The sequence below is a fragment of the Caloenas nicobarica genome, chromosome 4 (assembly GCF_036013445.1).
Source record: "Caloenas nicobarica isolate bCalNic1 chromosome 4, bCalNic1.hap1, whole genome shotgun sequence".
In the NCBI taxonomy this organism is placed as follows: Eukaryota; Metazoa; Chordata; class Aves; order Columbiformes; family Columbidae; genus Caloenas; species Caloenas nicobarica.
The window spans coordinates 38,417,906-38,433,237 of NC_088248.1; the positions used below are offsets into that span (position 1 = coordinate 38,417,906).

At 34.6% G+C, this 15,332-nt stretch overlaps 1 protein-coding gene across 1 annotated transcript in view; it reads right to left on the reverse strand.

Annotated features, from left to right (window-relative positions):
• Positions 1-2,243: 2,243 nt before the first annotated feature.
• SPOCK3 (SPARC (osteonectin), cwcv and kazal like domains proteoglycan 3) overlaps positions 2,244-15,332 on the reverse strand; it is a 192,489-nt gene continuing 179,400 nt past the window's right edge. Inside the window, exons 9-12 of the mRNA XM_065634057.1 lie at positions 11,538-11,759; positions 4,790-4,852; positions 3,402-3,539; positions 2,244-2,416 (exon numbers count right to left, since the gene is read on the reverse strand). Of these exons, the coding sequence (XP_065490129.1) occupies positions 2,244-2,416; positions 3,402-3,539; positions 4,790-4,852; positions 11,538-11,759 (596 nt within the window). The remainder of the gene's footprint in view (positions 2,417-3,401; positions 3,540-4,789; positions 4,853-11,537; positions 11,760-15,332) is intronic.

The window sequence follows — 15,332 nt, forward strand, 5'->3', positions numbered from 1 at the left end:
GAAGATAAACTTATTTTGTGCTTTTCTGCATGACAGCTCATTTTAGAATGGTCTTCATACTGTAATCACATTACGCTAAACACATTCTCTTTCCACACTTTAATATTCCGAATATCATAAGTTTTAATGAAATCCATTTTTAGTTTGTAATCTAATGACCATTTGTCACATCAGAAAAAAAACCAAACCAAACCAAAACACAACAGTACTTGCTACATCAGCCAAAAATGACAACATTTTTTCTTTAGCTTCTTTATTTAAAATCACTTTATATATCAGTTAATTTCAGCCATATGAAACTGTTCTCTGATAAAACCCCACTATATTGGAATGGTACACTCTTAAGCTACTTTTATTTAAGAAAATAATACAACTATGCCCCACAAATTATGACAGAGTTTAAAAGGAAGTCTCTTTCTCTTTCTTTACTATGTAATGAAGACAAATTCATAAGCGTACATGACAAAGCTCTAGAAAATTCAAGAAAAAATACAGAAAAATAAAAGCTCCCTATGGATTTTGCCTTAAGTCAAAAATTCTTTACTGGAAATAAAACATTAATAAATGGCTTTATACAAATAAATACATCTTTTAATAGGTGATATGTGTCTGATACATGAATTCTTCCTGTTTCAAAATTTCAAACTATGCAAAAAGTCAAAATGACAGGCTATACTGGCCAAAGGTTGGTTACAAGAGTCTTTATTTTGCAAACTATACAGAAACAGTAAAAAAGAAAATGCATTATACTTTTTAATATTACATAGGATAAACATTAAATTTAGTATTTAATTTGTAGAAACTAATACAAATAGGAAACTGATTTTCCTTTCAATTAACGATGGGAAACCAGTGATCCAATTTTGAAATTATACAACCTGTAGTATTACATTATACAGGTCACGTCAATTTTATTGTGGGCAGAAAGTAATAGATATGATACGAACAAAGATGGTGGAGTCCCAAAATGTCTACACAATTAACATGCTAACATAAATACAGTGATTAAAGTAATTTTCTCTACAGTCAAATCTGATGTGCTACCCTATACAATAATTATAATCTATTCCACATGGTAGTTACAGAACAATAGGAAAAAAATTAAAATAACCCATTTTCCTCAATCCAGCAGCAGTACCTATACTGGTATTAATTTGGTAATTGGGTGTGCTTAGCTATTGCCTAACATCCTATATTGATATGCATGCTAAAACCTCTCTATTCCTATTTGCAAGGCACCTTTACAATACGTTCTCTAAGTTTCTGCACTAGTAACAGAAAACGACAGGAATTAAGATAAAGATGCAAAACTATTTCCTGAATTAAGAAAATAAAAAGTATCATTGTACATTTATTAAAAACTACCTTTGAGCAAGTGCCAATACTCTGAAATACAGTCATGTATAAAGGTAACATAATTTTAAGCAAACTTTTTACCCCATGTAAAATATTTTACACTAATCTGATCAGACAGAAACACATAGAAACAACAAAGGATGAAGCGATGCTTGAGTAAATAATGATAAAGCCTATACAACCTTGACATGAAAGAAAAAACAAATAAGGAAGGACGAGTAAACTTTAGAATTACAGAACTGGTGCTTGTCCATGCTACTGCTTTTGAAAAATCATTTTAACTAATCTAGCCATTTACTAATAAAAAACATAACTGCAAATGCAAACACAAAGGAGGAATTTGCTTTATATTTTCCTCCTAATAATTTTTCTCCACACCTTTGGTTAATTAAAGGCTGGTGAGATGCTGCTTGTGCACCAATGGTTTTCTACTGTAATACATTTTTGATTTATTAAATGGACAATTTGCAAAGCCTGCAAGGCCTAAAACACTGACAGAACTAAATTTACAGTATGTGTTCTGAAGAGGACATGCACAGTTCCAAGTAAGGGCAAATATCTTTTTACCAGACTTTTAAAGAGACTGGTTGTCTTTATAGTGTATTTTGCACATTTTTATTTTCAGTAGGACGTAACGTTTCTTTCTTCAGGCTAGACTTCCAATGTATTTTCTTCAGCGCAAAGGAATTTAAAAACTCAAACCCACATAATATAATTATTCTTATTTAAACAAAAAAATGTCTATGACTCCAGCTGCAATGTTTGAAATAATAATACAAAATATACATTTTTGTTAGAATCCTTTTGATCTTGGAGAGCAAAGGGATTTTATGAAATGTCATCTTGTGAATTTTAGAAAGGTACAATTCACGGACCGCCTAATATCATCAAATATATCCATCGTGATCATCGTCATCATCAACATCATCATCTCCTTCGTCTTCATCATCATCTTCAATTTCATCTTCGTCATTCATTATTTCATCTTCATCATCATCATCATCTCTCCATTCATGGAAATCACCAGAAGCAAAATCACCTGAAGTCTCTAAATCGATAGCTAAAAAGGTATGACAGATATAGAAAAGATACAGAAGATACACTACATATTTATAGTACAATATACTTAAGCACACCAGAACATTTAGTTCCAGGACAACTACTTATTTTAATCTACACAGTGTGGTGTAGAAATAAAACATAAATAACAGGAAAATTCTTTTGTCTTAAAAGAAAACCACTTCAATAGGGATAATTTCTCAATGTTAACAAAAGGAGACAAATCTACAGATTTGTAGAACTATAATGAGTGCCAGGAACAACTGAAAAAGATTTAAGTCCAATTTACAGATGATAATAAGGACTGCTGATAATATACACTGCCTATTGTTCAGTTCTTACACATTAACTATCTAGAACTGTCCCTTTGTCTAGGAAGAATGCTGGATTAGATGGACAATATGCTTGAACTTGTATGTCAAATATTGTGCTAAATTTACGCTTTGTTTCAAGCTATGCAAAAGAAGTGGAAAGGAATAATGCAAGAATTTTGTTTAAAAAAAGGAAAAAAAATATTGCCATTTTATATATCTGGGACACCAAACAAAGGTGACATGGGAATTATTGGAAGAAGTTGCATAGTGCTTCAGGGAAGGGAAAAATAAGGGAAGATTTTGTGTGTTGAGAACTTTCAGCAATTCCCTACAACATAAACTGAAAAAAAGTAGAATTGAATTCACTAGCATGCTGATTACCCAAAAGGATTTCATCAAGCATTTTCAGGCTTGTCTAATACTGCTCTAGATAAATAATTTTCCCAAGGTTTATATACACTATGCCAAACACATATATGTCTATTATTAGCTGACATAGCGATAGTTGCAAAAAATAATGAATAACAATAATAAATTATAATCTATTATTTTTTGTTTGAAAATCCACATAGTTGGGTCTCACATCTGTTCTTATTGAAGAAATTTAATCTGGCTGGTAATCAAAGGGAATAACACCTCTAAACCAAATGCCATGAAAGGTTCTTAACTTACCACATTCTGCTGCACCGTTTGTTCTGGATCCCGTTACCTCATTACCGTATCTGTCAACACACCAGCACTGCCCAACGCTTCCATGGCACTGATTTGGTTTGTAATACCCATCTTCGTCACATAAGGGGATGTACTGCCCTGTGATATATAAATATTGAGTAAGAATATTAAAACCCGTCTCTTGGCCAATGTAGCAATTATAGCAGAAAGTAACTGCCCTTTGCTGTTTTCTCATTCCAGACTCTATACTGAGTGGTTTACTATTACTAAATTCAGTTAAGCTGAAGCTGACTGAACATATGAAATATGGAAAGGAAAAAAACACATATCACTCTTGGACTGATTTCAAGAATAAAGTGACCGATCTTCCTTTCAATTTTTCATTTATCCTGAGATACATATTCCTTACTGCCTGAACATCTCAGTCAAGATCTTTGCTGTATTCTGGGGAAAAGGCTCAAATGTAGCAACCAACCCTGAACAGGATGTTCTATAATCTGTGGAGTACAAACAAGTCTGAATAATAAGGGCCAGGCTTCCTGGACTAAAAAACTGCTACAAGGCTTAGGAGGTATTTTTATTTAATATATATTTTACAATCCTTTTAGTTACTTACTAATATTTAATTACCCCACCACTGAAGACAAATGCAGTGTAACACACCAATTTTATCAACAACACATGTAAAAAAAGAATGTTAAATTTGCATTTATATGCAAAATACCTAGGCAAATTAGGCTCTATGCCAAAAGGGTTCACCACCGAGAGTATAAGAGACACAACAGGTGCTTATTTTGTGAGGCAGTGGCTTGCCTAAGGCTGAATAATCCACTGGTTTTCGTTTGGAACAAACTGAGACTTTTTCAAAGAAACATATAATGCAGACAAACAACAATGAACAAAAGCTTCATATGAAAGCATTTTGAAGCATACAGTTGTTGTTAGAAACCATCCTTAGCAGAAATACAGTTCTGACTACTGTCAGCCAAACCTTTTATTGCACCTTTTATACAGTGGCTAACAGTAAAACAAAGATTTTACATTTCAGTAATATTGACACAGTATAAACTGATTCACAACAGAGACTTCAATTACTTAAAGAGTATTACCGGTACAGGATGAGCAGAGATACTAATTTAGGAGTGCCTTAGACTGTCCCCTCTATAACTGTAAAACGTACCTTCTATTAGGGTAATAAAACAAATGTAATATCTTTTGGTAGGTACGGTAATAAAACTAAGTTTAGTAGCTTTCAAAAATTTCATAAATTTTGTTGCTGGAATTTAGTTCAGTCTATCTTTGTTGGATTAATATTGATTTTATGTTGCTTTTTCACTAGGGTTATTTATGTAAGCAATAAAACCCTCAAAAAATGATCTATGGCTCACCTAGCAGCTTCTTTCCTCCTTGCTGCTTCTGAATGTTGCTCAGTTCTGTCTGGCAAGGTGGGTCTAAAATGGCATAAAAAATGTTAGATTACATTGTATCTAGGAAAGAAAGCATATGGCTAAGTTTTCACAGTTTGCTACATTCTAAGGTAACTCTTAACTACTGATTTTAACAAACACACACATTCTGCATTAACCTCACTACAGCTCCAGAATTATGAATTAGAGCAGCACCATGGATTTGTGCAGAAGGCCACCCTCAGCGAACCCAACTGTAAGTGAGCATCTAGTCACCAGTCTGGAGGACTGAGCAATGCTAGACTAAAATAGTACCTTTATCACACCCTATTTTATCAGTCTACAGAAATCAGAGTGTAACTGTGAAGTTCGCCTCAAGTATTGGCTAGAAACAGGATGGCCCTTTTAAGTCTGTCCCTTTCGTCCTTGTTAGAAGTCATGTTCAAGTTTTGTATTTCACGTACTACACTAAGTCTACGTACTACACTGAAGTCTGCAAGATTGTGATTTTGTTGCAACAATTTAAGACTGAATCCCATGGGTGCAAAGCCCCATATTCAGCAAACTAAGTGAAAATCAGTGGCCAAACTTTGATGGCTCTAACAGGCAGAACAGGTATTAAAATTAAGTTTTCCATTCTTGAGAGTTATGGCTTACTCTGAATAATTTAATTTTCTGCTGTCTATAAAAGTAAGTCACAGTATGCCCCGTGAATGGGAAGGTAATAAGATGTGAATGTATATACTTTACTGTTGAATAAGTGAAAGAATCAAAGACAGCAAAGTACTAATCTCTGAACACTGATAATGCGTATATTAGAACATAAGCACAAAGGCATTTCTCATTCTGAATCAGTAGTAGTATTACTGAGTTTACTCACATGTCTTTAGCTTATCCCATTCCCAGACAATGTTCTGGTAATATCTCACTAACATCTTGCATTTGGTGAATATTAAATGTATTTTCCATTTTAGTATACTTACTACTTAGAACACATTTGCCGCGCAATTAACTGAAGGCTCCCTTCTGAAATATAATGAAACTATTTTTTTTTCCAGGCAAACAGAAAAAAAAAAACTTCTGAGCTAATTTAAAGATGAGTAAGACTGGCCTAGCTTATCGATGAAGCACATACTTAGACCAGAACCCAGTCACTACGCAGGGCAATGGGTAGGCAAAAACCACCTGAGTGGTGATAGTCCAAAGCAGCCTTTCCTGAATTCCTTCTAAAGGAAGACGAGAGTGCCCACCCTTTAGCCAGCTGAGAGCAGCACGAGATGCATAAAGGAGGGCAGGAATGGCAAAAATACATTATGACACATGGAGGTGCCTTTCTTGTGGAAATGTTCAAACTCTGGTGACAAATGTCTAGGTGAAAATCAAAAATATCTTTCTGGTTAACACAGAGCCTTTTGGCTGACATAGCTTAGATATACCAGTAGGCCTTTTGTTTATTCATGAGGTCTTACCTAACAGAGTAAATAGAAACTGGAAGATGATAATAACCCCTTACTGATTAGCAGGCTCTTTAAAATTTGTCTTGACTCTACGTTTTAAATGCTATTTACATATTCCATACATGTAGACATTATAAATGTTTAGAGTGGTCTTGACTCTGGTGGGCCAGGTTTTCCCACTAAATTTATAAGGATTCTTTTTAGAGTGAAGGCCTTAAAAGTAGGCTCTACTTTTAAAATACTGTCCACAGGACTTTTAGTACCAGAAATAATTTTCAAGAGATGTCTTTCCAAGCAGCCAAGTAATTTTCTGTGTGTGCCCTTGCAGACCATCGGGACTTGACTTCATTGTGTGGGCATTGGGTTTTAAGTATTTAGTCTCTGAGTGTTTGCTGAGGTTATATAAAATTTTACATTTCTTCTGGTAAGAAGTGCTTTGATGATGATCATACTTGCTATTATGCCAGAGATGCTCATTACCTTTCAAAACTAAAGCTTCTGTCTTCCTTATATTTAAAGAGATAAGCTCTTAATTGTACAACATTCTGAGGATCAGTTATTATTTCCAATTAATCAGTAATCTAAAAATAATAGTAATTTATGCACACAAGTACCACAGGCTAGAAGGATCTAAGATTGTGATGGACTTGTCAGTGTTAGGTTCAGTTGTTTGACTCAATGATCCTGAAGGTGCTTTCCAACTTAAATGATTCTTTTCTATTCTATCTTCCAAAAGAGATGGGAAATATGCTGAAGAACTAGTCAAATAGGAAAAATACATGTATTTTGTTCTATGGGAAAACCCCCTAAATTAGAAACACAGAGTTGTATACATGTAGAAATGTAAAAATGATGGACTACGCCTAAAAAAAAAAAATAAATTCCTTTACAGCTATAAACCTTTGGTGGTATAATTACAAAAAAAGGAATACCAGTAACCAAAAGGTAACAAGGCAATATGAGAAAGTTACTTACCCAAAACTCTCTTCTTCTCAGAAGCTAGGTCTTCAAGATTCACACTTAAACTTTGCTTCTCAGGATAAAAGCAGCAAAAACTCTTAAAAATACTAAATCACTCTGGTGCTTAAAACTGTCAAAGAGAATGGCAGGCTACAAGTTCTACCAATTCCTTTTGGTCCACAGCATATCCTTTTTCCTCTCTCCTCAAACCATAATGCTTCCCTCTTTATTTTCCAGTTAGTTCCTGAGTTTGGAAAAGCTTTCTTTTAGATTTCTGAACTTATTTCAATAAAAAAAGCAGTGTTGTTGGACAACTTTTGGGTGTCTTGAGCCAAGAAGAAAAAAATCGTTTACAAAAATCAGTGTGGTGGCTTCCTTTGAAATAGAAATTAATCTGGCAGTCTGTCCGATAACCTGAATACAAATAAGAGACCTAATAATCTTCATCCTTAATCTACTTCCACAGATGTAGCAGGAATAGTCTTTCTGACAATATTACTGGATAGCTATGAACCATGAACCGCTGTTCATGAACCACTTAATGGCAGCCATCAAAGTTCTTCAGTACTCAAAGTACTGAGTACCCCACGTTATTAATACTGGCCCTTAAGACATCAATATTCAGATATGTCAAGAGATGCTGCAAGGCGAGTATGATTAAGCTTTGACATACCAAAAAAAGAGACACATTATCAGAACAATGGGAGCAAAACCGGTATATTTGACAAAGAGTGGCTAGGATTTTTAACAGCCATATATGAAGAAGCGACTACCCACAAAGTGGGCCTCCAGCTTTCAGAGATTCTCCATCTTATTCAACTACAGAACAGTGATTTTCCATCTATGAAGTCGATAATATTTGGCAGAGCCCCTACCTTCTCGTTGACTGAAGATTAGGCTGCCATATTGTGCCTTGCCTGTGCTTGTGGTCAAGTATTATAACTGTTCTTGGACAACCAAGGCTTGAATTGTAGGGATTTGAAGCACCAATAGTGCACTTCGAGAAATCTTCCTGGGGACCTCAGTTATGTGTTAAGGCACATTACACTTTCCTTTAGAACCAACTATAAACATATTTGAAGTCCTGCAATCTGAAAAGACTGATGTAACAAATAAAAATAACAATAATTATTCTTCTGTAAGATGGACTAGTTTTAAAGTCAAAGATGTCTTCTACCCTTGACAGAGAGAAGATGGCATAAGAAAAAGGCATCTAGAGAAGTCCTGGACTAATAGATCCATGCAGAGGCCTGCAATAAGGAAATACTTAGGTGCTAAGCGTTAATATTCCCAGCAAAATTGGGTACTCTCCTACTCTGAAGCAGTGATGCAACAAAAACAAGGCTGTAATAATGATGAAGTACCAGCAGAAAGAAATTCAATCTATAAAAAGGCCAACATGGCAAGTGCCTCAGCATTTAGACAAGCACTAAAGTGTTAGGCCAGCATCAAACAACCAAAAAAGTAAGTTCTGAAGATAGGCACTGAAGCACTTGCATGAACTGGAGTTGAAATTAGAGGGCAATAGTGACCAAAGCATGCAGGAAGACTTGCAAAGAGCACTGGTAAAGTGCAGATTTTGAAGTATTGCAGAAATACATTATAACACCTTGGATGTATCTCAGAAATAGTAAACTACACTTCAAGCAGAATAAGGCCAAGAAAAAATGCAATAAGCACCGCTGAGCCATACATAAGTGTTTAAGCATTATTCAAGGTGGGACAGCTATTACAGGAAGATCTTTTTCTGAGCAAGAAAGATCTCACTTAAGTATTCGAAAGAAGGTGCTTATATTGACTAGAAGCTGTGAGTAATGTGCAGTAATAGGTCTAGTGTACTGTAATGCATCACGACAGACCTCAAGCAGAAAGAAAGAAATAAAGAAGAGTTGCAAGTACTTGTCTGATCCTGACAGTCTGAACTGTGAAGCTAAGATCAAAGAGCAAGAGGCCTTCTCAGATAATGACTCAAGCAAATACCATGTATTTTAAAAAAATCACAGTGGAATTTCTATCTCAGTATGATACATACTGTTGACTAAATTTTGTATTCACTTTGAACATCGTTAATCAGCAGCAGTGCTGTAAAACTGTAGATCTGCCCAGAAAGCATCTACTAAGCTCAATGAACATACAGAGCCGTCTACATGGCTTGAGGCATTCTGTTAATATCAACTCATTTTAGTAAACATCAGAAGGAAGCCATGAATTTCTCTACCTAGCCATCTCTTTGCTCTTAATTGCAAAGGTCTAGTTAAAGGTCATATTTAAATTGTTCAATCAAGTAAAACATAACGAATTATGAACATATTACAAGGTTTAGAATAAAACTGCAAATTATGAATGGAGAACTCAGTGGGTAACTAATACACTAGGGACTGAGAACTCCGTTGTGCAAGAGCTAATAATGAGATGTAACAAAAGACGACTATACTTTTTTTTTCTTCTTACACCTTCAGAAAAGGAGAATACAGATTTTGTTGACAGTGTTAATTTGGAAGGATGGAGTGCATGTTTAATGTGCAAGAATTGCCAAAACTGAGATTTTACCTCATTTACAATGTTGAGGATACATCTTTTTTACTATATGCTCAAGCACACTGTGTTATCAAAAGCTATCTCATCTATTTTACAACAGCACCTTATCACAACACCATGGTCAAGACCGTGAGGAAACTGGTAAAAAAGGAAGAAAAGCGTGATAATGTTGGATTCTGTAATGGGGAGAATCGGTGTCACTGAAAGCTGGATCCCAGATTTTTAGCCTTCAGGGTTCTATCAATATAATTCAGCAGTTTTTAGATCACTCTTTACAATACCATCCTTGGGTTCGAGCAGTACAATGATCAAGTATTTTACACAAGCAGTATTTATAGGCTATAGAATGCTAAACTACTTGAAACTAATCTGTGGAAGGGCTTTCTTAATGCCCTGGTTATGCTGTACACACGTGATATGAAACTGGTAGTAGAGCCAATTGGTAGAACAACCTTGGACCATACTAGACCACATGTTATGTGCTCTACTTTCTCTGACAATTGAGAAGAATTATGTTGCCCTCCAAAGAATAAGAATGTTTATATATTGAGCTTAAATGGTTGTGGGTTTTTCTTGTTTATTTTAAAGACAACTAAACATGTTATGTTCTTTACTTCAAGAACTACTTCTGGGATGGGTTATTTTTCATTTATGAATTTTTTAGCAGTACATAGGTCCTTATAAAAATACAAGCCAAAATATTGTTCTACTATAAAACAAACAAGGTGTTTTGAATGTTAACTTTTGAATGTTAACTTTTAAACTATAAATTACCAAAGAAAAGAAGCCTGCTATTTAGTATGTAACTATAGAAGTACAGATTTATTTTTGTTCAGATTTACAACTGGCAGATGTGGCATGATAAAAGTCTCTATTTCCACAGAAATCAAGAGTCAGCCCATAGATGCTGAGTGCTAATGGGAATTTATCACAAGAGTTTTAAAGACACAAGTGAGATTTAAAAACTGATATTAAAATTTTCAAAAAGGCTGAACTGACTTTGCAAACTTTCCACCAAACTAGTCATATTCTCTCTGCTGGTAGTAGAAATTTGGACCCTGGCTGCTGTTTATCCCTTTGAAAAATCTCTCTCATGTTAGTAAGTTTCAGCCAATAGTTTATGAGTAAATGATTTGATTCATTATAACTAGTCTGATTGTATAATTTATGTGATGTCTCATCTAGATCTAAAATTGTTATATGATCCTCATGAAAATAATGCTTATAGGTTGTGTTTATTTGTTCAACCAAATCACATCAGGGCATTAACAAGATATTCATATAGGCAGTAAAAATCAATTGATTTTAGGTCCAAACAACTAGAAACAATTTTATCCATAATGTTAATTCAGTTATTTTAATAGGCTCATGAAATAGAACACTATGACACCCTAGTTTAGCAATAAAAATGTTTATTTTGTAATGCAGGTGAAGCAGATTGGGAAATAAATAATTTAAGTAATTTTGTTCTTAATTGTGGTCTCTTTCCTCTGTATACTTACTGGAAGTTGGCATGAAAAACAATATTGCTTTAAAAGCATTAGCCGCTGTTTTGCACTTTAGTTAGAATCTGTGGATTTCTAGCAAGCCTTTCCATTTAGCTCTTTAATTACTTCATTTTAGGTATTCACAATAGGTCAAAAACCTCAACACAAATTCATGGTACAGATTTTAAGAGCTTGTAGTTCACTATAATCTTCTTAATATGTTAAAAAAAGATAAAGCATTACAAAAAGGTCAGTCATATACATATGCAGGTTGTTCTCATCTTTTACCTTGCTGTCTTTGGAAGCAGTAGCACCACTCATTGTTAGATATCAAACTGTCCTTGTATGTGTCACAAGAATTGAAGAACGCTCTGGTGCATGGCTCATTCTTGTCAAGGTAAATGCTTCCAAGTTCTGACTGGTCCAACAACAGGTCATAGTTCGTATCAAGCCTGTTAAACATCCATCCAAGGGAATCTTTGCAAATTGGCAAAATACTGGTATCAAATCCTAAGAGGAAAAAAAAAAAAATCATATAGCAGGAAATCATAAATCATACAGCAAAAAAATCATATAGCAGCTGCTGAGCTCAGCCACCACAAAAGAATGGAGCATCATGGAAATTGCTACTGGGGTACACAGATACAGCGTATAAATGGTGTATGCTATTGAAATACCAGGTATAAGTTCTGTGTCAACTTCATTCCAAAAAATCATTAAATTAACCTGCTAAAAAAATTAATCCCACCACCAGTCTCAAAGCATTTAGAAAGATGAAGTTTCTTGTCAAACATTATACCTATAGCACATACATTATGTACAGTAATAAATGATCTAAAGTGATTTCCTGGAAAATAATTCTGTTGAGGAATTTTAATGATATTATAAATCAGGAGAGTGACGCTTAAGTGGTTTGCAATGTTTACAGAACCAAAAAGATAATAAATTCCAGGTAACCTGTTGAAGTCCATTTTTAAATTCCTATAACGTATATTCAATTCTATGAAAAAGGAACATGATAGCCTCGGCAACGCCTTGAAAGTTATGATCTTTTTCCGTTACATGGTGTACTTTACATCTTGGAAGAGGCCATGGAAAAGATGATTGCTAAGAGCAGCCAGCTGCCAGCATCAGACCTACTAATACAGCCTGCATTGGCCCAAATTATTGCTTGGAAAAAGGGCCATCAGGAACAGGCTGATCTAGTTATACCTGTAGCCAGAGCTCAGACCTCATGTTTGTTTTTCCTGCATCAACCGTAAAGTACAAGCAGACTTGCATATGGACATGGATGGGAAATTCAGAAACTGCCAGGCTTCTGGCCTGTGTAGAAGATGTGAGCTTCATTTGATATACACACACATTTTTTGCTGTTCATGTGCTATGGCTTGTACCACAAGCTTATAGTGCACGTGGCCAGACAGCTGAGTATATATCTTAACACAGAGTGAGATTTAGTGCTACTAAATGCTATTCTTCTAAAAGCTTTTATGCTAAAACTGAGCTTGGAAAAAATTAGATTGGTGAATACAGCTATAGAAAAGTTGACATTAGAGCACACAGGAATTCTTAGTTTCTAATGCTGTTAAAAGCAAGCCTATCTGTCTGTATCTATCTGTTCTAGAAACAATAAAGAAATCTGAAAAGTAATTCTATACTGCTAAAACGGGTCAACTTGGATAACTTAGTAATTAGATTTAGAAATCAGTAGATTTTCCTTTAGATATGGATGTATGTGAAAAAGTCCATGCTATGGCAGAATAACCATTTTGGAAAGGAAAAGAAGAAAGCTGATAGCATCAAAAACTCTCTGTGGAAGTCAGATGACCACATAAACTCCCCTTCCTCAGAAATCCTAAATTAACCGTGATTTTTTTTATCAGGCCAGTCTCACTTTTTCTTGCTCCTTGTTGATCTGTCACATTATTTCTGCTTGACAGAAAGAAAAAAAAATAAAGCAAGCCATTTCATACTTCTGAGATTTTTTATGTGTTTACGACAATTTAAAACCATGGCCAAGCATTCAACCAATGGACTCTTCCTTCCTCTCCAGCCCCTAATAAAACATCAAGACAAAACAACTTATTTTTTGGTGGATGAGGAAGAGAGAGATAGGACCCAACTGAATGTATAAGGATATATAGTAGATGTGCTATTCAACTTCACCTGTAAGAGATACCAAAACCATTTAACAGGTGTTTCCAATTTGAAAAATTCTGGAAGGTTCTTCCACCTTAAAACATTTTGTCTACAAATTAACATTCAGAAGGTCTCTTAAAACTTCCCAGATATTTCTTTTTCTCTGTTATTCCTGCTTTTAGCTAGAGATCCTCCTCAAAACCTTGGATTCAGAAAGGGGTCAATGTGAAACATTGTTTCCTATCCTGCCCTTTGTGTACCTCCATGAAGGGAGGAACTATTCTTGTGCTCACAAAATTTTTCTGAATTTGGCATTCTGGCGAGTTCACCAAACTGTAAGACAAGTTGCAGAAAAAGAGCAACCACGAGGAGGCAGATTTTAGTGAGTAAGATGCCGGCTGCAAGGGAATATAAGACAAAAGCCACTCTAAAGGTGTATTCAGGGGTGGATCTTGTGGGCCAAAGTAGATAATTGTAGACAATACATCTGCATGGGGAATTTTAAGTGTAAGTTTATTGAAAGAGGCACCACTTTCAAGTTTTGAACAAAGTATTTTTCAATTAGCATTTGTGGTCCATGCTGGAAAAGCTCCCGTCATTAAATACTCTGTATTTCAGGACACTAGAAGGTAGTGTTTACCTATTTAATAAACCCTACTAAGTAAAAGGGTAAAAAACTCTAACACCTGCTTATTTTATTTCTCTCAGTCAATTTCAAATTTTACTCTTAAAATAAATCTAAGAATACTGAAAGACCCCTGAACATTTAAAAGGTTTTATGCATCACTAAAGGAAGATTGGAACGATATTATATATCTGTGGAAGATTTTTATTCCTATCTTTTCTTGATTCCTTTAACTAGCATTAGCCTGTGAACTGAGTTCATCCTCTGTTCCCATTCCTCATTTTTTCTCACTTCTTTCTATATAGCTTTTAGATTTTTTTTTTAAAGTGCATCTAATAGTGATGTCTCACTGGATTTCTATCACATTTGTGACAGTTGAGAACAGAGCTTGAAATTAAAACATTTGCATTGCAGTCAGCCATGTCAGTAAAAAACAGATGATTTTTATTAGAAATCACTGACATAAACAGGAAAGCATCAGAAAAATGTCACTATGTTCTAATATTTTCTATAAATCCAAGTGAAGTTCAATAAAACTATAGTTTAATGCTTAAATATAGTGTTTGAAGTCTGATATTTATGCTATACACTTCCTAGTCAACAGGAATATATTATAACTGGCATATGAGAATTAATAAACCTACTTCAAACAACAACATTTCATATAAGAAACTTATTTTGTTATTTCCAAGCCTGAAAAATGTTTACATACATTAAAGCTATCATAACCTATTAAATAGCATCGTATATTCGAGAAAAAGCACTGTGGCTCATGGGGTCTAGCTTTCTACTAAATAACTGGTTGATATAATAATTTCAAAAACTAGTTATGTTTTACCTTGAAAGTAGTTTATTTTTCTTTTTTCAGAATTTGCTTCTGAAGTAGTTTGTATTTTTATTTACAGCCTGGGTATATTTGTTGTTGTTTCTACTATTTTTCGAGTTATCTTCTCTAGTATTGACAATTTTAGTATTTAGAAAATCACATCTCTTCTTTGTTTTCATTTGGCTTATTTCTACCAAACCAAACTCTTTCCTGACTATCAGTCACTGCAGCATAGTGTAGAGAAGTCTGAAATCTAGGTCAAATATTAGTTTAGGTGAAATAAATAAAAATGGCTAAAGTATTTCAGAAGTAAGCCAGAAACACTTTGACAGTGACAGAATCAGCTTTGTTTGATCTAAAATGTAGCAGTCCACATCCCCCAGAACTGCTACGCCACACAAAGATCACCATCTCAGTTCCATGTTCACATTATGAACCCTTAAGAGACTATGCTGGTAAAGTAAAACTCTTGGTTCAATTTTAAAGAATCTTT